Source organism: Lynx rufus, unplaced genomic scaffold (genome assembly GCF_022079265.1).
Source record: "Lynx rufus isolate CCGP_SWC_20201006 ecotype Redwood Valley unplaced genomic scaffold, mLynRuf1.p SCAF_4, whole genome shotgun sequence".
Lineage (NCBI taxonomy): Eukaryota > Metazoa > Chordata > Mammalia > Carnivora > Felidae > Lynx > Lynx rufus.
This window is the reverse complement of record NW_025814856.1, coordinates 10,020,468-10,045,712: the sequence shown is the minus strand read 5'-3', so window position 1 is coordinate 10,045,712 and position 25,245 is coordinate 10,020,468. Positions and strand designations below refer to the sequence as shown.

At 42.9% G+C, this 25,245-nt stretch overlaps 2 protein-coding genes across 2 annotated transcripts; both read right to left on the bottom strand.

Moving 5' to 3' along the window:
* Positions 1-6,014: 6,014 nt before the first annotated feature.
* On the bottom strand, positions 6,015-12,038 carry LOC124524852 (olfactory receptor 7A17-like). The gene is made up of 2 exons (XM_047097276.1): positions 12,006-12,038; positions 6,015-6,950 (listed from the first exon to the last, which is right to left on the bottom strand). Exon 2 carries the CDS (start codon positions 6,945-6,947, stop codon positions 6,015-6,017), a length of 933 nt encoding a protein of 310 aa, XP_046953232.1. The 5' UTR covers positions 6,948-6,950; positions 12,006-12,038.
* A 7,192-nt stretch (positions 12,039-19,230) lies between these two features.
* On the bottom strand, positions 19,231-20,248 carry LOC124524904 (olfactory receptor-like protein OLF4). The gene is given in 2 exon segments (XM_047097337.1): positions 19,231-20,199; positions 20,201-20,248. Coding segments are annotated over 2 exon segments (1,017 nt in total).
* Positions 20,249-25,245: the final 4,997 nt, after the last annotated feature.

The following is a 25,245-nucleotide window of genomic DNA, read 5'->3' as shown; positions in this document are numbered from 1 at the left end:
CACGACAGTCCAGTTTTGTACCAAATAACTTCTTTCACATGATTATGCTTGACCGCATGATGCCATCCGTATATTCATATTATTGTTCTCTGTCCTTGGTGCTACACAGAAACATACGTTAGTGAAGGGATTTCACCTTCTTTGTTCACTTTTGTTTTTGTCACAAATGTGTGTGAATATATGGTTAGTATGAAAACCCCAAGGATATGAAAAATTATAGAATTTAGGGGCGCCTGGGTGGCGCAGTCGGTTAAGCGTCCGACCAGCCAGGTCACGATCTCGCAGTCGGTGAGTTCGAGCCCCGCGTCAGGCTCTGGGCTGATGGCTCGGAGCCTGGAGCCTGTTTCCGATTCTGTGTCTCCCTCTCTCTCTGCCCCTCCCCCGTTCATGCTCTGTCTCTCTCTGTCCCAAAATAAATAAAAAAACGTTGAAAAAAAACTTTAAAAAAAAAAAGAAAAATTATAGAATTTAAAAAATAAAGGGAAAATGAAACCAGGTTAAAATCACTAGTTTCCAAACAACTGTCCACAGCAAAATTATGTGAAAACTAAAAACTAATTGAAATTGGCTAAAAAAGAAATTGTTAATGCTATCAACATGGATTCATATTTAAATTGTCAATGGCCTACACGCAAAAAAAAGTAATATATAATGTTCTTACAATGCTCAGTTTGTATTTGTGGGATGACTCAGAAATTAGGTCTCAAAGTATAAGGACATTGACCATATGGGAAGGTTGTATTTCATTTCATTGGAAAAGGCTGAATTGCTAAATAACATCTAGAATAAAGGGATGTCTAAACTAATACTGGCATCAATGGATATCTATCTGGAAGAATAGATCCTATCCTGGTCCTATCCCGCAGACATGTTACCAACATCGGAGGGATTATGACCTCAGTGTAAGTGTAACCATATAATATAGCAGAACATCAAGGAAACTACATATAACATTCACAGGTAAGCAAATCCACTAAATAAAGCCATAATCTCAGAAGTAGGAAGATAGATTTATTTAAATAAAATTTAAAATTTTTATGATCAAAATATGTTGCAAAAATCAATTGAGAAACAATGATCTCAGGAAATCATTTGAAATGTTGATAATGTTTTAAAAATAAAAGAGAGAGAGAGAGAAAATAACCTATGGGCATATAATAATAATAAAACCAATCACAATGGTCATCAAACATATGACCTTGGCTGAAACTGAGGGATGGTTTAGGAAAATAACAAGAACTGTCTCTTTCACCCAGCAACCTGGAAAAAAACTTACAGGGCTGTTACACTGTTTGTGGTTGAAACTTTCAAAAAGGAGCCACAGGGTTATTCTGAATTTGTTGGCATAAGAGTAAGTGTAACAAGGTTGAACGCAGAAGCTGAAAGCAGCTGTATTACAGATACTGACATCCTTTCACCGGTGGTTTCCCAGTCTCTGCACCCATCCTGCCCAGAGCCTGCCCTGTGGTGGGGAGTGTCCTGGCCCTGTAAGATGTTCAGAGCATCCCTGACCTCTGTGCACCCCTCTCCAGCGTGACAGACAAAGTGTCTCCAGACATTGATCAATGTCCCCTGGGGGACAAAATTATACTCCATTAGAAACACACAGTGAATTTAACAATCTCAACATATTTTTTCTAGCACGGCCATAACAGCAATCGAATGATACAGAATAAGAAAGATCTTCAAAAGTGTGAACGGCAGTCATTCGGTGAAACTGACATTAGCACTGAATAAATACATTATAACTTAATTAAAGGAGCAAACACACAGACACAGCGATATGCTCTGGGCTAAATTGGATTGGCCCTCAGGAGATGACATTTAGTGTTCTCGACTTCCACTCTCTCTGACCCTCTCATCCACGGACCAGGCTGAGTTGTCTGACAGGAAGGTCTCCTTATAGAAGGCTGAATCCCTCCCTGGATGCTGAATTCCTCCCTGGATGCTAGATTATAGATCATTTTCTCCTCAATGGAGAAAGCAGGAAGGTCAGAGAAGCATCAGCCCTCAGCCAATGTTGGTACTCAGAACAAACAGACAAAAACCACACCCATTCCTGTCTAAGGTTTCACACACTGACAGACAGGAGACTAGGAGGTATTTTCGGCACCCTGTATCTGCTCGTTAGGTACATGTCTCTCTTCTTACTCCAGCATGGCTCCCAAGTGGACAACCCTTTGGCACACAAAGGACATTTCTCTAATGAATCTCTGATCCCAAGAGACCAGTTTGGAAGTAGTAACTGCAGTTAGGTTTTTTGTTCTTCCTTTTCCATGAATGTGACCCCTTCCTGATGAGTAAACTCACAGCACCACTGTGAGTTACAGTTTCCTGCAGGTCTATGTATATGGGATCAATTCCTTGATTTCTCTTTCTGTTGCTTCATTATTGCTGTATAGAAATGCAACCGATTTCTGTACATTGATTTTATATCCTGCAAAAATTCTTAACAAGATACTAGCAAATTGAATTCAACAGTCTATCCAAAGAATTATTCACCATGATCACATGGGATTCATTCCTCAGCTGCAAGTCTGGTTCAATATTTGCAAATCAATATGATACATCACATTAATAGAATAAAGGACAAACCATATGATCCTGTCAGTGGATGCAGAAAAAGCATTCAACAGAATACAGAATCTTCTTGATAAAAATTCTCAAGAAAGTCGGGATAGAAGGAACATACCTTAACACCATAAAAGCCATACAAAAAAGGCCCACAGCTAATGATCACCCTCCATGGGAAAAGACTGAGAGCTTTCCCCCAAAGATCAGGAGCATGACAGGGATGTTCACTCTCACCGCTGCTGTTTAACATAGTGTTGGGAGTCCTAACCTCAGCAATCAGACAACAAAATGAAGTAAAGGCATCCAAATTGGCAAACACGTCAAACTTTCACTTTTTGCAGAAGACATGACACTTTACATGGAAAACTCGAAAGACTCCACCAAAAAACTGCTAGAGCTGATACATGAATTCAGCAAAGTCTCAGGATGCTTGAATGTTTAGAAGTTACCTAACATCATGGCACTGAGCCCTGCATCAGGGCTGACACTGTGGAGCCTGCTTGGGATTCTCCCTGTCTCTGCCCCTCCCCCACCTCTCTCTCTCTCTCCTCTCTCTCTCTCAAAATAAATAAATAAACTTAGAAAAGAAACTCTCCAACAAAGCAGTTAAAGCTTATGTGACAGTATTACAATATACATAAATAGAAACTTGAAATATCTACTGTGCATTTGCGTGTGACTCTTTTAATTCACCAAAGCGCATACTTTACATATGCAGGTTATAGTGTGTAATTACGCTCCGATGATTTAATTCGGTGGAAAAAAATCGAATGGGGCATGGCTAAGGTTAGGATCTAGAGAACGGGTAGCTGATTCTCACTTAAGAGAGCTGGGAGATAGCACTTCTAATGGGGAAGGAAGCCAAATGTTAATATGGATGTATGAACAATGGAATTACATTTAAGTAATTCACATGATAAAGCAGTTTGTTTCCATAAAGAAAAGATTAACCTCCATACGGGAACCTTATCTGACCACAAATTGGTTGAAGACAGAAGAGCACTACAGCCAAGCCCAACACCACCCATGAGCCTGAGAAACACAATGTAGAGATTCACACGTGACCCCAGACCCACGAGGAGCCCAGCAGAGATCAGAAACGCTGCCCCGCACATGATTCCATTTGATTGTAAAGGTATTACGATATCTCATTTGACAAGGACTGCCTGTTATACAGCAGTAGCTGACTGACACAATAACCCAAGCGAACGGACCTTAGACACTTAGAAGATGTGCTGATTTTTATTTGTGGCAAATGATCTGACGTTGAGGAGAGCACTCATGATCGTTCTGTGATTCAAGTTTATTTCCCACGACGTTACGAACAAGTGGGCTCCCTTCTGGGTAACTGGGAGAGTTTGAAGGACATGCAAGTTTGTGCAGAGGAACTGGGGTCCCTGAGCCACATGCCAGCAGGACATCCAGCTCTCGTGTGAAGCATCCTCTGGTCATGCAGGTGGGAGAGATTTCAGAGAGGGACGGAGGCACGAAATGGATGGGGCTGATACTGTTCATTTGCCATCATTTGTGACAAATACTGGGAAAAGGAACCTATTTCATGCGACGGTAGGAAGACTCATGATAGTAGGTAGCGTTGCAAAGCTTTCAGAAGAAACGGGAAGTGAATCCGGAGATAAAACAGAAGACACTAAGCAACCCCTTACCTCAGTGAACAAACCACCTCAGCTGTGGACAAAAGCCTCCATGCTTCAATAAATAGAGGCAGCGCATGAAAAAGAAATATTTTGCATAGGAACACAATGGGTGTTTTGCTTCCTCGGGTTTATGGTCTCCTCTGACACCAAGAACATATTAGATCAATCTGTTTATTCCAATTTGTCTTTCCATGTTGACTCCAGGGGAGGTACATATTTGCTCATCAGTTTTTGCCAGTGGCTATGATAGGCCTCTGGACGCCGGGCTGAATAACAGAAAACAACAACAACAACAACAACAACAACAACAACAGAGTCCAGTTATGAGACACAGAGCGTGTTTGTATAGTAATTGCCTGACATTAGGCTTTTCACTTCTGAGGCATCCATTTCAAACCACCGTTCATATTAACACATTGCCAGGCGTATGATTCAGTTACTATACAAACATGCAGGCCCCTCCTCCCACAAATTCCCCCATTAGAAAGTCCTGGTAATCTAGGTAACAACTGTGAGTGACCCTGCTTTTCCCGTTCAGTGCCCATATTCCGTTACGGGGCTTTTTGTCTGGTTTTTGCTGTTGTTATTTTTGAGTACTGGGGGATAATATTTTATTATTCTTTTTCTTTAACTGTTTACATGAGCGTAGTTGACACACGATGTTACCTTAGTTTCAGGTCTGCAATACAGTGATTCAACTTCTCTGTACATTATGCGGGGCTCACACAGGTGTACTGACACCTGTCCCATTATACCGCTAGTACATCATCGATGACTATATTCCACACACTGTGTCTTCCATTCTCATTATTGATCTTTCCATCACTCCATTCCCCCTCTCCTTGGCCCATTCGGCCCATCCTCCAACTCCACTCATGTTTTAAATTCATCCATAAAAAATGAGCCCAGAAAAACATAGTCACTCCCCCCATGGACCCCCCAAGAGCCAGATCCTTCATAGTGCTCTCTTTCCTTCCCTGTTAAAGTCTCTCCCTCTCTGAGACCTCCTTCATGGCCTTTGGGAATCCCATGTGCCCTCAACGTTTGTGAGCAATGAACCTTGTGTTTTTAGAGTCCTCCGGTGGGTGTTGCTGAGGTGTGTCTTGTGACCAAAATAAGAACCCAAAGGCCAGGGCAGTCACAGCATAGGCTCTGGTCAGGGAAACACTTGTGGGAATGTCCACAAGCACAAGGGCATAAGCAAATGCCTGGCTATTCCTACCTAAGCATTGGTGTCAATAGCCTGAGGCTTAAATGGACCCCTGCTAGAGTCCACATCATCAAAGAGTTCTTAAGGAAGGGACTTAAAAGGGATTGACAGACTCCAGGTGAAAGCAGTGGTTTTGTATTTCCATTTACAATAAAATTATGTAGAGGGCCTAGGGGTCAAGTGTAGTGTTTTTCCACATGAGTAACCCACCTTGTGATTATTCTTTGGGGAAAATGTATATGGCATGGTATAAATCATTTGAAATGAAATTATTTTCAAGGAGACCAACTTGCCCATTGAGAGATACAGAAATTTCCAGGCATTTGTGATCTAAGGTTGGGGAAAACATTGGGAACACATGACAATGAACAAAGTTGAAATAGTGTATCAGACAGAGCAGAAGCTTGATAAAGGGAGTTTCTTAAATATATGGAGAAGTTGGATTCAAACAAATGGAAATTCCAGGAAATAAATAGAAGGAACAGATTCTACTTCCACAGTCTGATCAAGGAATAGCTCTAAGTCTCTGAGCCTTGCAATCATGGGTATGTCTCCAGCCCCAGGACTACTGGCCCTTACATTGCCGGAACCCCAATGATTCTCTTCAGAGCCCCCTTTATATCTTTGTTCCTCAGGCTGTAGATGAAGGGGTTCAGCATGGGCGTGACCACCGTGTACATCACGGAGGCTGTTGCACTTGAGAGTGAGCTCTGGGTAGCAGCAGAGCTGAGGTACACTCCTAGACTCATACAAAAAAATAAGGAGACAACCGAGAGATGAGACACACAGGTGGAAAATGCTTTATACTTGCCCTGAGCTGATGAGATTCCAGTTATGGTGGAAACTATCTTGGAGTAAGAGTAAAGGATCCCAGCAAAAGGACCACCAGCTAATAGGACAGCTGCAAAATACATCACCAAGTTATTAAGAAAGGTGTCAGAACAGGCAAGCTGGAGCATCTCATTGAGTTCACAAAAAAAGTGGGGGACATGCAAATGTGTACAGAAGGACAGCCACAACATCATTAAACTTTGTAGCAAGGAATTCAGGACACACATGATCCAGGACACCAGAACCAGCAGCCCACAGAGCCGGGGGTTCATGATGACCGTGTAGTGTAGGGGGTGACAGATGGCCACAAAGCGGTCATAGGCCATCACGGTCAAGAGAAAGACTTCTAATCCTGCAAAGTGTATGAAAAAATAAATCTGTGTGATGCAGCCTGCATAGGTTATGACTTTGGTCTGGGTCTGGATGTTCCAGAGCATCTTTGGGATGGTGGTAGAGATGAAGCAGATGTCTGAAAAGGACAGGTTGGCCAGGAAGAAGTACATGGGCGTGTGGAGGTGGGAGTCAGAGCTGACGGCCAGGATGATGAGCAGGTTCCCAAACACAGCAATTAGGTACATGGAGACGAAAAGTCCAAATATGAGGGGCTGTAATGCTGGTTCCTCTGAAAATCCCAGAAGAAAAAATTCTGAAATTTGTGTATCATTTCCTGTTTCCATATGCTGGAGATGACTACCGGGGAACAAAGAAATAACATGAGTAATTTTCTCAAAATGAACATTGAAATATCATTGAAATTCTACAATTTTATATTGTATTCAAAAGATCAATTTCCATAGGTTTTTTACAGAATTTTTCCCCTCTCAGGGAAAAATCTCCTCCCCTCCCCCTGCCAGCTCTAACTAAGACTTCACATCCCCCAGTTAGCTTTTTCCCCATCTACTCATCTATTATATATTTTTAATGAGAAATTCTGAAATCTGTCACGTGTTTGAGGAATAACCTTGAGCACTAGCCAGTGCACCTTCACGCAAAGTGTATAAGTGTCTAGAAACAAAAGCCTGGAGGGTTCAGTGATGGAGAAAGGGGATAAGCAAAGGAGACCAGATAAAATATCAGGAGGTGACAGGTGCCATGAAGAAAACAAAGCCTGTGTAAAGGGAAGCGTGGATGGAGGGATGGCTCTTCCTGGTTGTTCGGGCACACCGGCACACATGTAAACAGAGCCCTCGAGGGGACAGGAAACACAAGGTTCTCTGGGGAAGAGCGTGCCCATCGGAGGGAACTATGGGTGCGACGGCTCTGAGGAACGACGTGGGTTTTTCTAAATTAATTTTTTAAAGCATGAGGGTGGTCGACACACCAGGTCACGTTAGTTTGGGGGGCGTCACACAGTGATTCAACAAGTGTCAACATCACGCCCTGCTCACCAGGCATGGATCTTCCATCTGTCACCACACAGCCTGTGACAGCATCACTGACAGTATTCCCTCCGCTGGGCCTTTACCTCCTCTGAGTCTCCCCTTCCTGAACATGGAAGGAATTCCTCAACCGGAAGCCAGTGTCTCCCACTCCCCTTCACCATCCTGCCTTTTGTTGTTTGCATATTGTGTTAAAGACCCAGGCTCAAAAGAAAGCCAGTGTGTCCGGGGGAAGGAGCGAGAGGAAGACTGATGAGAGGTGGTGGCAGGGAATGTTGAGGAATGAGGTGGCCTCCCAGACACTGATGAAACTTCCCGGCACAAGGAACCCCTCCTTCACATGGTGTTCCTTGCACTTTATTAATTTCCTCTCCAAGGAATCTTTGAATAGAAACAGGCACCCTTCTTATATTCATTGTCAGTAGTAATCTGGCACCTGTATTTTAAGGGTCACGTATTGGAGGTATGGGTTCCAGGACCTCTGTCTTGAGACCTGCTCATCACACACACACACACACACGCACACACACACGCTCTATAGCCTCCTTGGACCATGTCACAACCAGACTATTCTCACCTCCAGGGCGAACAATGATACAAGGCAAGCTGTGCAATATCAGATTGTCTTTCCTATAAGTTGCAAAAACATCCAAATTCTAGTAGTTAAGTCTCCCGTGAGCATGTAGACCTGGGTCTCGATTTTAAGGTGATCATTTTGTGTCCAGCATTTACAGAAACATAAAAATCAAATTCAAAAACTGAGAGCAAGAAAAGTGGGGAGAAAGATCTAATGAGCTCAGGTGGTCATCCTGGTGAGGATGACGAGAAAGTGTCCCTGGTTCTGGCGACACCCCAACCCCAGGTACATCTCTTTGATGCCCAGAATAATAAAGCGGCAAAAAGCAATTTATCCAAAAGAAAAAGTAGGAATGTCTTCATGTTATCGAGACATCCCACCAGAATAACAAGGGAAGACACCCACAATTCACAAAAGGAAATACACAGGGTACAAGAAAAGTGGGGGGTTTTAGAAAATTATTTGCTAAAGAACAACTTTTCTAAATGATATAAAATGCTAAACTTTTACAATCAGAAACCGGTTTTGAATTGGGGATCTCCACACGTTTGCTATTTGGACTTGGAGAACCAACCAAACTATTCTTTTTCTCCCCCCTGTAAACTCTCGTCAGGTAACATACAGTGTAATATTGGTCTCAGGAGCAGAATTCAGTGATTCATCACTTACCGCACCCAGTGCTCATGGCAGCAATTGCCCTCCTTAATCCCCATCACCCATCTAGCCCATCCCCACCCACCTGCTCCATCAACCTTGAGTTTGCTCTCTACCCCTATGAATCTCCTGTGGTTTGTTTCCCTCTCTTCTCTTCCCCCACCTTCCCAGTCAAACTATTGTAAATGCTAATATTCTTCCCCCAAATGGTAGGGCTAGAGGTATCTATCCTGCTCAGGTGGTTGGCAGATTTAGTGAATACACTGTAAAGAACTTAGCAGAGTTCCCTCAATTGACAATGAGTGCTTCTCACTGGTGAGGAGATTTGGCTGATTTTTTTTCTTCTCTCAAAGTCCCCATCGCTTCCCCACCTCTGGGGTCCCAAATCCACCGCCTTATTTCCGTTCCTTGTCCTGTCTCCACCTGTCATGGCTGGCACTTCTCTAGCCATGAGTCACAATTACCCAAGAGGTCTTTCTAATATTGCAATTACATGACTGTCCACCTTAACTCCTTCCCAGTGACTCCCCCTTAGAGAATGAACCCCCAATTCCATACCTTCCAACACTTGGCTTGCCTCCCCTGACCGACCCACTGCCTTCATTCACACTCACACGGCCTCACCCCTTCGATCTCACACACACCGAGCCTGAGTTGTAGCCTCCCCGGAAGGCCCGGCTCAGGTCTCGGAGCCTCTACACCCCTGCTTCCCTCTGCTTGGAGTCACCCCCCTGGTCCGTTTGGAGTTTTTCACCTCTTCTCTATCCTGAAAATCCCATCTCCTCTTTCAGAAGCAAGGAGTCCTCTCCGTCATGAACCTTCGTGGGTGTAGTTCCTTTTAATAGTCTCACAGAATATTAAATAGCCTATTTAATAGTCTCACAGAAAAAAAAGACTTTCTCTTGTGATAATTTAGATGTCAGGGTTATCAATGTGTAACTTTTATGTAATGCCATTGGTTTCCCTGCTGGACTGTGGGCGCCCTGGGGCTATTATGCATACCCCCACCCTTTACCCCCAGACATAGTTTAGTTGGGATCACCAGGAATAAATACATATTGCATGAAGGAATGAGAGGCTCTGTGCTCACAGAAGTTGCCAGTGATGAGAGAGAACAGAATCAGGGAGCTACTAGCACAGGAACAGAGGACGAAGAGAAGAATGTTGTCCATGTTCTTAGAATGGGAGCATTTGTGGGGTCAAGCTTGGTCTGCAAGAATAAACTAGAGTAGGAAAAATAAGGCACAGTAGAAAATATCAGAGCGCATCAGACGTGGTCAGGCTGCAAACCCAGCCATTTCGTGGTTCTCCCTGTAGAGCCGTAGGCGTGGGCGCGTGCGTGTGCACAAACGTGTTTCTGTGTTTGCCCCTGCAACGTGCTGGGTCACATGTAAATGGCATGTTTTGCTCCGGGGTAAAGTCAAAGTTCTCTTATCCGTGGAAGTACATGCAAGAATAGTTTCAAAAGAAGGGTAGTTCCTGCTAAGGAGGGGAAAGCAATAGGAATAAGGAGCCTATTCTAGAAGCCAGGTTGCAGAGACAGTGGGCAGCCAGGGCGGGTGCTGGCGTCACTTCAGCGAACATCCGTTCGCTTCATACAGTGTCCACATCGGGCCCTTGTTTGGCTTTTATTCCCTATTTATTCCTATGTATTGGACCACACTTGTTCTCATATGGCCCAGGAACAGACGCAGCTGGCCCTTCTCTCACATTCCTTTGTAATTCCTGAGCTCTGGGTTTTAATCTCTTTTTTGACAAACTCATTGGGCGGCTCCACTCTTCCTGAGTTTAATCCAACATGTGTAGGCGTCCCTACAATATGCTCTATAAAATCCTATACGTGCCCCCAAAACCTGTTTCCTTTCTTCGTCTGTATATCCCTGAAGACGTCATGTCACACACACATTTACATCACCCCCTCTGCTTTCTTCATTTAATGTCAGATCCAAATGAGCAGGACCTCACCTGATTGTTCCTTTTTGCCATTTCATAAAGGCGTGCGTTCAGGCAGAAACACATCTTTAGAAAATGGAATTTATAAAATAAAAAGAATAGCAGGGAGAGGACAAGCAGAATAAACACAGTGGATTCCAAACAACCTTGCTAATCAAATCCAATTTTAAAAAGACTGTCTTACAGTATTATTGGTTGCTACAGGAAGATGGCGGCGTAGGAGGACGCTGGGCTCACCGCGCGTCCTGCTGATCACTTAGATTCCACCTACACCTGCCTAAATAACCCAGAAAACCGCCAGAGGATTAGCAGAACAGAGTCACCGGACCCAAGTGCAGACGAGAGGCCCACGGAAGAGGGTAGGAAGGGCGGCGAGGCGGTGCGCGCTCCACGGACTGACGGGAGGGAGCCGGGGCGGAGGGGCGGCTCGCCGGCCAAGCAGAGCCCCCGAGTCCGGCTTGCAAAAGCGGAGGGGCCTGACGGACTGTGTTCCGACAGCAAGCGCGACTTAGCGTCTGGGAGGTCATAAGTTAACAGCTCTGCTCGGAAAGCGGGAAGGCTGGAGGACAAAGGGAGGGTGAGCTGCGGAGCCCCCGGACGACAGAGCTCAGTTTGGCGGGGAACAAAGGCGCTCGCCAGAGCCATCTCCCCCGCCCATCCCCCAGCCAAAATCCCAAAGGGAACCGGCTCCGGCCAGGGAAATTGCTCGCTCCGCGCGAACACCCAACTCTGTGCTTCTGCGGAGCCAAACCTCCGGCAGCGATCTGACTCCCTCCGGCTGCCACAGGGCCCCTCCTGAAGTGGATCACCTAAGGAGAAGCGAGCTAAGCCTGCCCCCCCTGCCGCCGTGCACCTTGCCTTCCCACCCCAGCTAATACGCCAGATCCCCAGCATCACAAGCCTGGCAGTGTGCAAGTAGCCCAGACGGGCCACGCCACCCCACAGTGAATCCCGCCCCTAGGAGAGGGGAAGAGAAGGCACACACCAGTCTGACTGTGGCCCCAGCGGTGGGCTGGGGGCAGACATCAGGTCGGACTGCGGCCCCGCCCACCAACTCCAGTTATACACCACAGCACAGGGGAAGTGCCCTGCAGGCCCTCACCACACCAGGGACTATCCAAAATGACCAAGCGGAAGAATTCCCCTCAGAAGAATCTCCAGGAAATAACAACAGCTAATGAGCTGATCAAAAAGGATTTAAATAATATAACAGAAAGTGAATTTAGAATAATAGTCATAAAATTAATCGCTGGGCTGGAAAACAGCATACAGGACAGCAGAGAATCTCTTGCTACAGAGATCAAGGGACTAAGGAACAGTCACGAGGAGCTGAGAAACGCTTTAAAGGAAATGCAAAACAAAATGCAAACCACCACGGCTCGGATGGAAGAGGCAGAGGAGAGAATAGGTGAACTAGAAGATAAAGTTATGGAAAAAGAGGAAGCTGAGAAAAAGAGAGATAAAAAAATCCAGGAGTATGAGGGGAAAATTAGAGAACTAAATGATACACTAAAAAGAAATAATATACGCATAATTGGTATCCCAGAGGAGGAAGAGAGAGGGAAAGGTGCTGAAGGGGTACTTGAAGAAATCATAGCTGAGAACTTCCCTGAACTGGGGAAGGAAAAAGGCATTGAAATCCAAGAGGCACAGAGAACTCCCCTCAGACGTAACTTGAATCGATCTTCTGCACGACATATCATAGTGAAACTGGCAAAATACAAGGATAAAGAGAAAATTCTGAAAGCAGCAAGGGGTAAACGTGCCCTCACATATAAAGGGAGACCTATAAGACTCGTGACTGATCTCTCTTTTGAAACTTGGCAGGCCAGAAAGAATTGGCACGAGATTTTCAGGGTGCCAGACAGCAAAAATATGCAGCCGAGAATCCTTTATCCAGCAAGTCTGTCATTTAGAATAGAAGGAGAGATAAAGGTCTTCCCAAACAAACAAAAACTGAAGGAATTTGTCACCACTAAACCAGCCCTACAAGAGATCCTAAGGGGGACCCTGTGAGACAAAGTACCAGAGACATCACTACAAGCATAAAACATACAGACATCACAATGACTCTAAACCCGTATCTTTCTATAATAACACTGAATGTAAATGGATTAAATGCGCCAACCAAAAGACATAGGGTATCAGAATGGATAAAAAAACAAGACCCATCTATTTGCTGTCTACAAGAGACTCATTTTAGACCTGAGGACACCTTTAGATTCAGAGTGAGGGGATGGAGAACTATTTATCATGCTACTGGAAGCCAGAAGAAAGCTGGAGTAGCCATACTTATATCAGACAAACTAGACTTTAAATTAAAGGCTGTAACAAGAGATGAAGAAGGACATTATATAATAGTTACAGGGTCTATCCATCAGGAAGAGCTAACAATTATAAATGTCTATGCGCCGAATACCGGAGCCCCCAAATATATAAAACAATTACTCATAAACAGAAGCAACCTTATTGATAAGAATGTGGTAATTGCTGGGGACTTTAACACCCCACTTACAGAAATGGATAGATCATCTAGACACACGGTCAATAAAGAAACAAGGGCCCTGAATGAGACACTGGATCAGATGGACTTGACAGATATATTTAGAACTCTGCATCCCAAAGCAACAGCATATACTTTCTTCTCGAGTGCACATGGAACATTCTCCAAGATAGATCATATACTGGGTCACAAAACAGCCCTTCATAAGTTTACAAGAATTGAAATTATACCATGCATACTTTCAGACCACAATGCTATGAAGCTTGAAATCAACCACAGGAAAAAGTCTGGAAAACCTCCAAAAGCGTGGAGGTTAAAGAACACCCTACTAACGAATGAGTGGGTCAACCAGGCAATTAGAGAAGAACTCAAAAAATATATGGAAACAAACGAAAATGAAAATACAACAATCCAAACGCTTTGGGACGCAGCGAAGGCAGTCCTGAGAGGAAAATACATTGCAATCCAGGCCTATCTCAAGAAACAAGAAAAATCCCAAATACAAAATCTAACAGCACACCTAAAGGAACTAGAAGCAGAACAGCAAAGGCAGCCTAAACCCAGCAGAAGAAGAGAAATAATAAAGATCAGAGCAGAAATAAACAATATAGAATCTAAAAAAACTGTAGAGCAGATCAACGAAACCAAGAGTTGGTTTTTTGAAAAAATAAACAAAATTGACAAACCGCTAGCCAGGCTTCTCAAAAAGAAAAGGGAGATGACCCAAATAGATAAAATCATGAATGAAAATGGAATTATTACAACCAATCCCTCAGAGATACAAACAATTATCAGGGAATACTATGAAAAATTATATGCCAACAAATTGGACAACCTGGAAGAAATGGACAAATTCCTGAACACCCACACTCTTCCAAAACTCAATCAGGAGGAAATAGAAAGCTTGAACAGACCCATAACCAGCGAAGAAATTGAATCAGTTATCAAAAATCTCCCAACAAATAAGAGTCCAGGACCAGATGGCTTCCCAGGGGAGTTCTACCAGACGTTTAAAGCAGAGATAATACCTATCCTTCTCAAGCTATTCCAAGAAATAGAAAGGGAAGGAAAACTTCCAGACTCATTCTATGAAGCCAGTATTACTTTGATTCCTAAACCAGACAGAGACCCAGTAAAAAAAGAGAACTACAGGCCAATATCCCTGATGAATATGGATGCCAAAATTCTCAATAAGATACTAGCAAATCGAATTCAACAGCATATAAAAAGAATTATTCACCATGATCAAGTGGGATTCATTCCTGGGATGCAGGGCTGGTTCAACATTCGCAAATCAATCAACGTGATACATCACATTAACAAAAAAAAAGAGAAGAACCATATGATCCTGTCAATCGATGCAGAAAAGGCCTTTGACAAAATCCAGCACCCTTTCTTAATAAAAACCCTTGAGAAAGTCGGGATAGAAGGAACATACTTAAAGATCATAAAAGCCATTTATGAAAAGCCCACAGCTAACATCATCCTCAACGGGGAAAAACTGAGAGCTTTTTCCCTGAGATCAGGAACACAACAGGGATGCCCACTCTCACCGTTGTTGTTTAACATAGTGCTGGAAGTTCTAGCATCAGCAATCAGACAACAAAAGGAAATCAAAGGCATCAAAATTGGCAAAGATGAAGTCAAGCTTTCGCTTTTTGCAGATGACATGATATTATACATAGAAAATCCGATAGACTCCACCAAAAGTCTGCTAGAACTGATACATGAATTCAGCAAAGTTGCAGGATACAAAATCAATGTACAGAAATCAGTTGCATTCTTATACACTAACAATGAAGCAACAGAAAGACAAAGAAAGAAACTGATCCCATTCACAATTGCACCAAGAAGCATAAAATACCTAGGAATAAATCTAACCAAAGATGTAAAGGATCTGTATGCTGAAAACTATAGAAAGCTTATGAAGGTAATTGAAGAAGATTTAAAGAAATGGAAAGACATTCCCTGCTCATGGATTGGAAAAATAAATATTGTCAAAATGTCAATACTACCCAAAGCTATCTACACATTCAATGCAATCCCAATCAAAATTGCACCAGCATTCTTCTCGAAACTAGAACAAGCAATCCTAAAATTCATATGGAACCACAAAAGGCCCCGAATAGCCAAAGGAATTTTGAAGAGGAAGACCAAAGCAGGAGGCATCACAATCCCAGACTTCAGCCTCTACTACAAAGCTGTCATCATCAAGACAGCATGGTATTGGCACAAAAACAGACACACAGACCAATGGAATAGAATAGAAACCCCAGAACTAGACCCACAAACGTATGGCCAACTCATCTTTGACAAAGCAGGAAAGAACATCCAATGGAAAAAAGACAGCCTCTTTAACAAATGGTGCTGGGAGAACTGGACAGCAACATGCAGAAGGTTGAAACTAGACCACTTTCTCACACCATTTACAAAAATAAACTCAAAATGGATAAAGGACCTAAATGTGAGACAGGAAACCATCAAAACCTTAGAGGAGAAAGCAGGAAAAGACCTCTCTGACCTCAGCTGTAGCAATCTCTTACTCGACACATCCCCAAAGGCAAGGGAATTAAAAGCAAAAGTGAATTACTGGGACCTTATGAAGATAAAAAGCTTCTGCACAGCAAAGGAAACAACCAACAAAACTAAAAGGCAACCAACGGAATGGGAAAAGATATTTGCAAATGACATATCGGACAAAGGGCTAGTATCTAAAATCTATAAAGAGCTCACCAAACTCCACACCCGAAAAACAAATAACCCAGTGAAGAAATGGGCAGAAAACATGAATAGACACTTCTCTAAATAAGACATCCAGATGGCCAACAGGCACATGAAAAGATGTTCAGCGTCGCTCCTTATCAGGGAAATACAAATCAAAACCACACTCAGGTATCACCTCACGCCAGTCAGAGTGGCCAAAATGAACAAATCAGGAGACTATAGATGCTGGAGAGGATGTGGAGAAACGGGAACCCTCTTGCACTGTTGGTGGGAATGCAAATTGGTGCAGCCGCTCTGGAAAGCAGTGTGGAGGTTCCTCAGAAAATTAAAAATAGACCTACCCTATGACCCAGCAATAGCACTGCTAGGAATTTACCCAAGGGATACAGGAGTACTGATGCATAGGGGCACTTGTACCCCAATGTTCATAGCAGCACTCTCAACAATAGCCAAATTATGGAAAGAGCCTAAATGTCCATCAACTGATGAATGGATAAAGAAATTGTGGTTTATATACACAATGGAATACTACGTGGCAATGAGAAAAAATGAAATATGGCCTTTTGTAGCAACGTGGATGGAACTGGAGAGTGTGATGCTAAGTGAAATAAGCCATACAGAGAAAGACAGATACCATATGGTTTCACTCTTATGTGGATCCTGAGAAACTTAACAGGAACCCATGGGGGAGGGGAAGGAAAAAAAAAAAAAAAAAAGAAAAATGTATGCAACCACATACATACCCAAGACACAACCATTACCCTAAAATGTTTTCTTTGAGGTCAGAAAAGAAGTTCCACATATTTTATCATTCCCAGCAATGTCCATATGCAGGTATGTTTCAAATCCCACATTACCATCAAAAAAAGGGAATATGATGCCCGGGATGCTTAAAGTTTTAGTAATTACCTAACAAAGCAGTTAAAGCCTATGTAACAGTCTTAAGTTATACACAAATAGAAACTTGCACTGAGTACTCTTCATTTTTGTGTAGTTCCTTTAATTCACCAAAGTGTACACTTTACATATGCAGGTTACTGTGTACAATTATACTCCAAAGATTTAATTCAGTGGGAAAATATCTAATGGTGCATAGCTAAGGGTAGGATCTGGAGACCAGGTAGCTGATTCTCACTTAAGAGGGGTGAGAGATAGCACTTCTAATGAGGAAGAAAGCCAAGTGTTAATATGGGTCTGTGAACTATGGAATTACATTAAGTAATTCCCACAATAAACAGATTTTTTCTATAAGTAGAAGATTAACCTCTGTGTACAAATGTAGTAACAAGAGCCCGTAAATTGACTGAAGACAGAAGAGCACTACAGCCAAACAAAATACCACACATGAGCCTTAGAAACACAAGGTAGAGATGCACACTTGACCCCAGACCCACGAGGAGCCCAGCAGAGATCAGAAACGCTCCCCAGCATATGATTCCATTTGATTGTAAAGGTACCACCTGTTATACAGCAGTAGCTGATTGACACAATAACCCAAGCGAACAGACCTGAGGCAATTAGAAGATGTGATGCTTTTTTTAAGTTTATTTATTTATTTTGAGAGACGGAGAGTGGGGGAGAGTGATGCAGTTACAGAGAGAGAGGGAGAGAGAATCCAAAGCAAGCTCCATGCTGTCAGCAGCAGAGCCCAATGCGGGGCTCGATCTCATCAACTGTGAGATCATGACCTGAGCTGAAACCAAGTGTCGGGTGTTTAACCAACTGAGCCACCCAGTAGCCCCAGAAGATGCTGCTTTTTATTTGTGGCACATGATCTGACAATTGAGGAGCACAGTCATGATCATTCTGTTGTTCTAGTTTATTTCCAATGACTTTATGAACAAGCGGTGATGGTGGCATTCTAGACACCTAGGTGAATGCTTCTACTCACCAGAGAACTACTCAGAACACACCCAGTCTGAAGCACCTCTTCAGAAAGCCATGGGTAACCTACATACTGACACATGAGTGACCCTGATTTTCCCTTTCTGTGCCAGAATTTCTGTTTTAAATTTGTCAACAAAGAGGGATCCTGCGAACCCCTAGACACTCTGACCAGAGACCCCAATAAAGGCAGGGCCTGCCATTGTGGCCTTTCTCTCTCTCCTTCTGAATTTCTGTACAGTCCCTCCAGACCTTTCTGCCTATTCCTTGCAGAGCCTATAAGTAATAAGCCTTGTTTTTTTAGAGTTCTCTGATAGGTGTTGTGGAGGTGTGCCTTGCAATCACAGTAAGTACCCCAAGGGCCAGTGCAGTCACAGCATAGGCTCTGGTCAGGGAAATGTCTGTGGGAATGTTCATAAGCACATGGGCATAGGAGACTGCCTGGGCTTTCCTAGCTTAGGCATTGATGTCAATAACCTGAGGCTTAAAATGAACACTGTTAGAGTCCACATTCTCAGGAAGAGTAGTTAAGGTAATGATATAAAAAGATTGACAGACTCAAGGTGAACACTGTGGTGTTGTATTCTCCCAGACAATAGAATTATGTAAAGGGCTTAGTGGCCAAGTGTAGTTTTCTTCCATATGAGGAATGATTATTCTTTTGGGAAATCTACTTGGCATGATAGAAGTCATTTGAAATGAAAATATTTTTAAGAAATCCAACTTCTGAAAAATAAAATAGAAACGAGAGGGAGGCAAACCATAAGAGACTCTTAAGGATAGAGAAGAAAGTGAGGGTTGCTGGAGGAAGGTGAGTGGGGGGATGGGTTAAATGTGTGATGGGCATGAAGGAGGGCACTTGTAATGAGTGGTAGGTGTTGCATGTAAATGATGAATCACAAAGTTCTACTCCTGAAACCAATACTACACTATATGTTAACTAACATGAATTTAAATAAAATCTTGAAAAGAAAAAGAAATCCAACTTTCCCATTGTAAGATACAGAAATTTCTAGGCCTTTGTGACCCAAGGATGGGGAAAACATTGGGAACATATGAAAATGGACAAAGGATAAACTGTATATCAAACAGATCAGAAGCTTAATAAAGTGAGTTACTTAAATACATAGAGAGGTTGAATTCAAACAAATGGAAATTTCAGGAAATAAATAGAAGGAACAGATTCTACTTCCCCAGTCTGATCAAGGAACAGCAGATCCATCCAGTCTCTGAGGCTCTGAGCCTTGCAATCATGGGCACATCTTTAGCCCCAGGACAATGGGCCCTTACATCACTGGAACCCCAATGATTCTTTTCAAAGCCTTCTTTATGTCTTTGTTCCTCAGGCTGTAGATAAAGGGGTTCAGCATGGGTGTGACCACCGTGTACATCCCTGAGGCTGTTGCACTTGACCATGAGCTCTGGGTAGCAGCAGAGCTGAGGTACACTCCTAGGACTGTACAGTAAAATAAGGAGACAACTGAGAGGTGAGATGCACAGGTATAAAATGCCTTATACTTGCCCTGAGCTGATGAGATCCCACGTATGGAGGAAACTATCTTATAATAAGAGTAAAGGATCCCAGCTAGGGAAGAACCGCCCAACAATCCAGCTGCAAAATGCATCACCATGTCGTTAAGGAAGGTGTCAGAACAGGCAAGTTGGATCATCTGATTGAGTTCACAAAAAAAGTGGGCGATTTCCACCTCTATACAGAAGGACAGCCGCAACAGCATTGAGGTTTGTAATAATGAGTTCAGGGTGCTCACCGTCCAAGACACCAGAACCAGCAGTCCACAGTAGGTGGGTTTCATGATGATCGCGTAGTGCAAAGGGTGACAGATGGCCATGAATCTGTCATAAGCCATCACAGCCAGTAGAAAGTTGTCCAATCCAGCAAAAAGTAGGAAAAAAAACATCTGTGTGATGCAGCCTGCATAAGTTATGACTTTTCTCTGAGTCTGGATGTTCACCAGCATCTTCGGGACGGTGGTGGAGGTGAAGCAGATGTCTACAAAGGACAGGTTGGCCAGGAAGAAGTGCATGGGTGTGTGGAGATGGGAGTCAGAGCTGACGGCCAGGATGATGAGCAGGTTCCCAAACACAGTGATCAGGTACATGGAGAGGAAAAGCCCAAATATGAGGGGCTGCAGTTCTGGGCCCTCTGAAAATCCCAGAAGAAAAAATTCTGAAATTTGTGTATCATTTCCTGGATTCATGTGCTGGAGGTGACTACCAGGGAACAACAACAACAACAAAAATACCATGACTAATTTTCTCAATAATGAACATTGCAAATATCATTGAAATGCTACAATTCTTATTTTGCATTCAAAAGTGAATATCCATCGTTTTTGTATGGAACTTGTCCCCTCTCAGCATCTCCATGCCAGCTCTGAATAGGTATTCACTTCCCACACTTAACATTTTCCCCAAGTGCTCATGTTTTCTTTACTTTTAATGAGAAATTCTGTCATGTGTTTGAGGAATAACCTTGAGCACTGACTAACCTTCACACAAAGTGTATAAGTGTCTAGAAACAAAAGCCTGGAGGGTTCAGTGATGGAGAAAGGGGATAAGCAAATGAGACCAGATAAAATATCAGGAGGTGACAGGTGCCGTGAAGAAAAACAAAGCCTGTGTAAAGGGAAGCGTGGATGGAGGGATGGCTCTTCCTGGTTGTTCGGGCACACCGGCACACATGTAAACAGAGCCCTCGAGGGGACAGGAGACACAAGGTCCTCTGGGGAAGAGCGTGCCCATCGGAGGGAACTATGAGTGCGACGGCTCTGAGGAAAGACGTGGGTTTTTCTAAATTAATTTTTTAAAGCATGATGGTGGTCGACACACCAGGTCACGTTAGTTTGGAGGGCGCCACACAGTGTCAACATCACGCCCTGCTCACCAGGCATCGGGCTGCCATCTGTCACCACACAGCCTGTGACAGCATCACTGACAGTATTCCCTCCGCTGGGCCTTTACCTCCTCTGAGTCTCCCCTTCCTGAACATGGAAGGAATTCCTCAACCGGAAGCCAGTGTCTCCCACTCCCCTTCACCATCCTGCCTTTTGTTGTTTGCATATTGTGTTAAAGACCCAGGCTCAAAAGAAAGCCAGTGTGTCCAGGGGAAGGAGCGAGAGGAAGACTGATGAGAGGTGGTGGCAGGGAATGTTGAGGAATGAGGTGGCCTCTCTGACACTGATGAAACTTCCCGGCACAAGGAACCCCTCCTTCACATGGTGTTCCTTGCACTTTATTAATTTCGTTTCCATGGAATCTTTGAATAGAAATGGGCCTTCTTAGCTTCATATGTTTGTAGTAATCTGGCACATCTATTTTAAGGGCATATATTGGAGGTATGGGTTCCAGGACCTCTGTCTTGAGAACTGCTCATCACACACACACACACACACACACACACACACGCACACACACATGCTCTATAGCCTCCTTGGACCATGTCACAACCAGACTATTCTCACCTCCAGTCACAATAATTAGGCAAACAATGATACAAGGCAAGCTGTGCACTATCAGATTGTCTTTCCTATAAGTTGCAAAAACATCCAAATTCTAGTAGTTAAGTCTCCCGTGAGCATGTAGACATGGGTCTCGATTTTAAGGTGATCATTTTGTGTCCAGTATTTACAGAAACAAAAATCAAATTCAAAAACTAAGAGCGAGAAAAGTGGGGAGAAAGATCTAATGAGCTCAGGTGGCCCCTGGTGATGATGACGAGAAAGTGTCCCTGGTTCTGGCGACACCCCAACCCCAGGTACATCTCCTTGACACCAAGAATAATAAAGCAGCAAAAAGCAATTTATCTAAAAGGAAAAGTTAGGATGTCTAAGTTATCAAGACATCCCGCTAAATAACAAGCAAGGGAAAACCCCCACAATTCTCTAAGGGTAATACACAGAGTACATCCAAAGTGGCGGATTTTAAAAGATTATTTGCTAACAAAACCCCACCTCTTATAAATGATATAAAATGCAACACCTTCATCATCAGAGACTCGTGTTTTAAATTTTGGATCTACATATGTTTGCTTTTTGAACTTGGAGAACCAACCAAACTACACTTTTTTTCATTTAAATTCTACTCAGGTAACATACAGTGTAGCATATTGTTTTCAGGAGTAGAAATCAGTGATTCATCACTTAAAAACACCCAGTGCTCATCCCAGCAATTGCCCTCCTTAATCCCCATGACCCATGTAGCCCATCCCCACCCACCCGCTCCATCAACCCTGAGTTTACTCTCTACCCCTATGAATCTCATGTGGTTTGTTTCCCTCTCTTCTCTTCCCCCACCTTCCCAACCAAACTATTGTAAATGCTAATATCCCTCCCCAAATAGTAGGGCTAGAGGTATCTATCCTGCTCAGGTGGTTGGCAGATTTAGTGAATACGCCATAAAGAACTTAGCATAGTTCCCTCAATGGATAATGAGTGCTTCTTGCTGGTGAGGAGATTTGACTGACTTTTTCTTCTCTCAAATGTCCCCATCGCTTCCCCACTTCTGGGGCCCCAATTCCACAGCCTTATTTCAGTTTTCTTCCTCTCTCCACCCATCACAGGCTAGCACCCCTCTAGCCAATATTCACATTTACCCCCGAGAGATCTCTCTATATTACAATTACGTTACTGTCCACCTTTCTGATTTAATGCTTTCATCTGACTCCCCCCTGGAGAATGAACCCCAAATCCATATTTCCAACACTTGGCTTGCCTCCCCTGACTGACCCAACAGCTTTGCACTCATGCTGCCTCACCCACATCAATTCTACCGACACTGAACTTGAGTTGTAGCTTCATCTCAAGCCCCAGTCTCAAGACTCCGAGCCCCTACACACCTGCTTCCCCTCTGGTTGGAATCATCCACTGATCTATTTGGAAGTTTTCACCTCTTCTGTCTTGAAACTCCCATCTCCTCTTTCAGACAGCAAGGAGTCATCTCCTTCATGAATGTGTGTGAGTGTGTGTGTGACTGTGTGTGTGTTTTGACATTCCCACAAGAAAAAAAAAGACTTTCTTTTGTGATAATTTAGATGTGGTGTTATCACTGTAATTTTTATTTAATTCCATATATGTTTCCCTGCTAGACTGTGGGTGGCCTGGGCATGTTATACTTACTCCCACCCTTTACAACCAGATAGTTTGGTTGGGGGCAGTAGTAATAAATACATATTGCATGAACGAATGAGAGATTGTGCTCACAGGAGTTGTCAATGAAAAGACAGAGAACACAAACAGGGAGCTACCAGCACAGGAACAGAGAACCAGGGAGAGGAATGTTTTCCATATTCTGAGACTGGGACCATTTGTGGGTCAGGGTGTGGTTTGCAAGAATAAACTAGAATAGAAAAACTAAGGCACAATAGAAAATATCAGAGCACGTCATACGTGGTCAGGGTGCAGACCAATCACTTGTGGTTCTCCTTGTTGAGTTATATGTGTGTGCACGTGAGTGTGCAAAAACGTGTTTCCTTTCTTCATATGTCTATCCCTGAGAACATTGTGTCAGATACATATTTATTTCCCCCACTCTGCTTTCTTCATTGAATGTAAGATCCAAATGAGCAGAACTTCACTTCTTTCATTCATCTTTTTTTTGCTGTTTCATAAAGGTGTGCATTTATATAGTAACACATTTTTAGAAAATGGAATTTATAAAATACAAGGAATAGCAGAGAGAAGAAAACTGGGATAAATAGTGAATTCAAAATAAACTTATTAATTAAAATTGAGTTAAAAAGACTCTTCTGTAGGAAAAGATATAAAATAACAATTTCATCACATTAACACACGTCTCAAAATCAAAATGGAATAGGCAAAAACCTCAAAAAAGAAATGGAAAAATAAGAATTATGATTATAACTGACTTTAAAAATAAGGCAGGGAGCAGACTATAAAATTATAATTTCATCCTTTACAAACATAAGTGGGGTCACACACACTTGTGAGAAAGATATAAGTTGAATGCAAGAGAAATTCACATTTCCACAGGACGGCAGAAGGACGATTGCTAGTTTAGAAAATAGATCCAATCACAAAACAAAAGGTAGCAGCGAGGAAGCACAGATGTGAGGTAGGTGGCAATACATACAAAAGGCAGTTTATTACTACAAGGCACAGAGAACACAACGGGTGGGGGAGAAAGTATGGCCGACTGGTAGATTTGACCACTCAAAGTTTATAAACTCTCACACCACCCAGAAAATATATCTGTACATACATACAAGAATTAAACAGCATATAGTAAACTTGGCTTAAAATTTGCAATTTTTTTTTTTGCTTTTTAAAGTTTTTATTTAAATTCTAGTTGGTTAAAATATAGTGTAATATTGGTTTAGGAGTAGAATTATTTGTGTGAAAAAATGCAATCAAGAGGAAGGAAGAAAATGATTCAGCAGGAGCAACAAACAAAGAAAAGAATAAGAACACTCAGACTCAATGTAAAAGGCAAAGAAATTACACTGATAATTTACGACAGGGAAAGTAAATGGCCAATAAACCCCAACATAAATTCGTCCTCCAGGTAATGAAATAAGTGCAAAATAAAACCCTCTAGCATATGCCTGTTTGCATTTTAAATAAACTTTTTAAGTGACGTAATGGAGAGAAGATTCTGTGAAATGTATGTCTCCAGAACTGCAGTTGCCAGGTCGTGGCTCCCTCCATTGGTCTGGACCTTTCTAAAAGATACAGAATATGCTCCAAAATACCCCATCTTAAAAATATTGTTTAAATTCCCTCACTGCACCTCCTTCCATACCTAATAGTGTATTTTCATATTTCCTTTAACTGCAAAACTCTTGGGAAATGTTCAGATTATCCTGGAAGACAGTACCCGGCGTTCCCTCGTTAGTCGCATCCAACTGATCTTTTATTCCCACCACTTAATTGTCAACAATAATCCTTATATTGCTAATTTCAACAGACATTTCATTTTTTCGCATCTTACATAAATTGATTATAAATGAGTGGGTTGGGCACCTGGGTGGCTCAGTCGGTTAAGCGTCCGACTTCAGCTCAGGTCATGATCTCGCAGTTGGTTAGTTCCAACCCCACAGAAGGCTCTCTGCTGAGGCTCAGAGTCTGGAACCTGCCTCAGATCTATGTCTCCCTCTCTCTCTGGTCCTCCCCCACTCACACTCTGCCTCTCTCTCTCTCTTTCTCTCAAAAGTAAATAAACATAAAAATAATAAATGGGGGAGACTGGGTGGCTCAGTAAGTTAAGCGTCTGACTTTGGCTCAGGTCATGATCTCGCAGTTCGTGAGTTCGAGCCCCATGTCAGG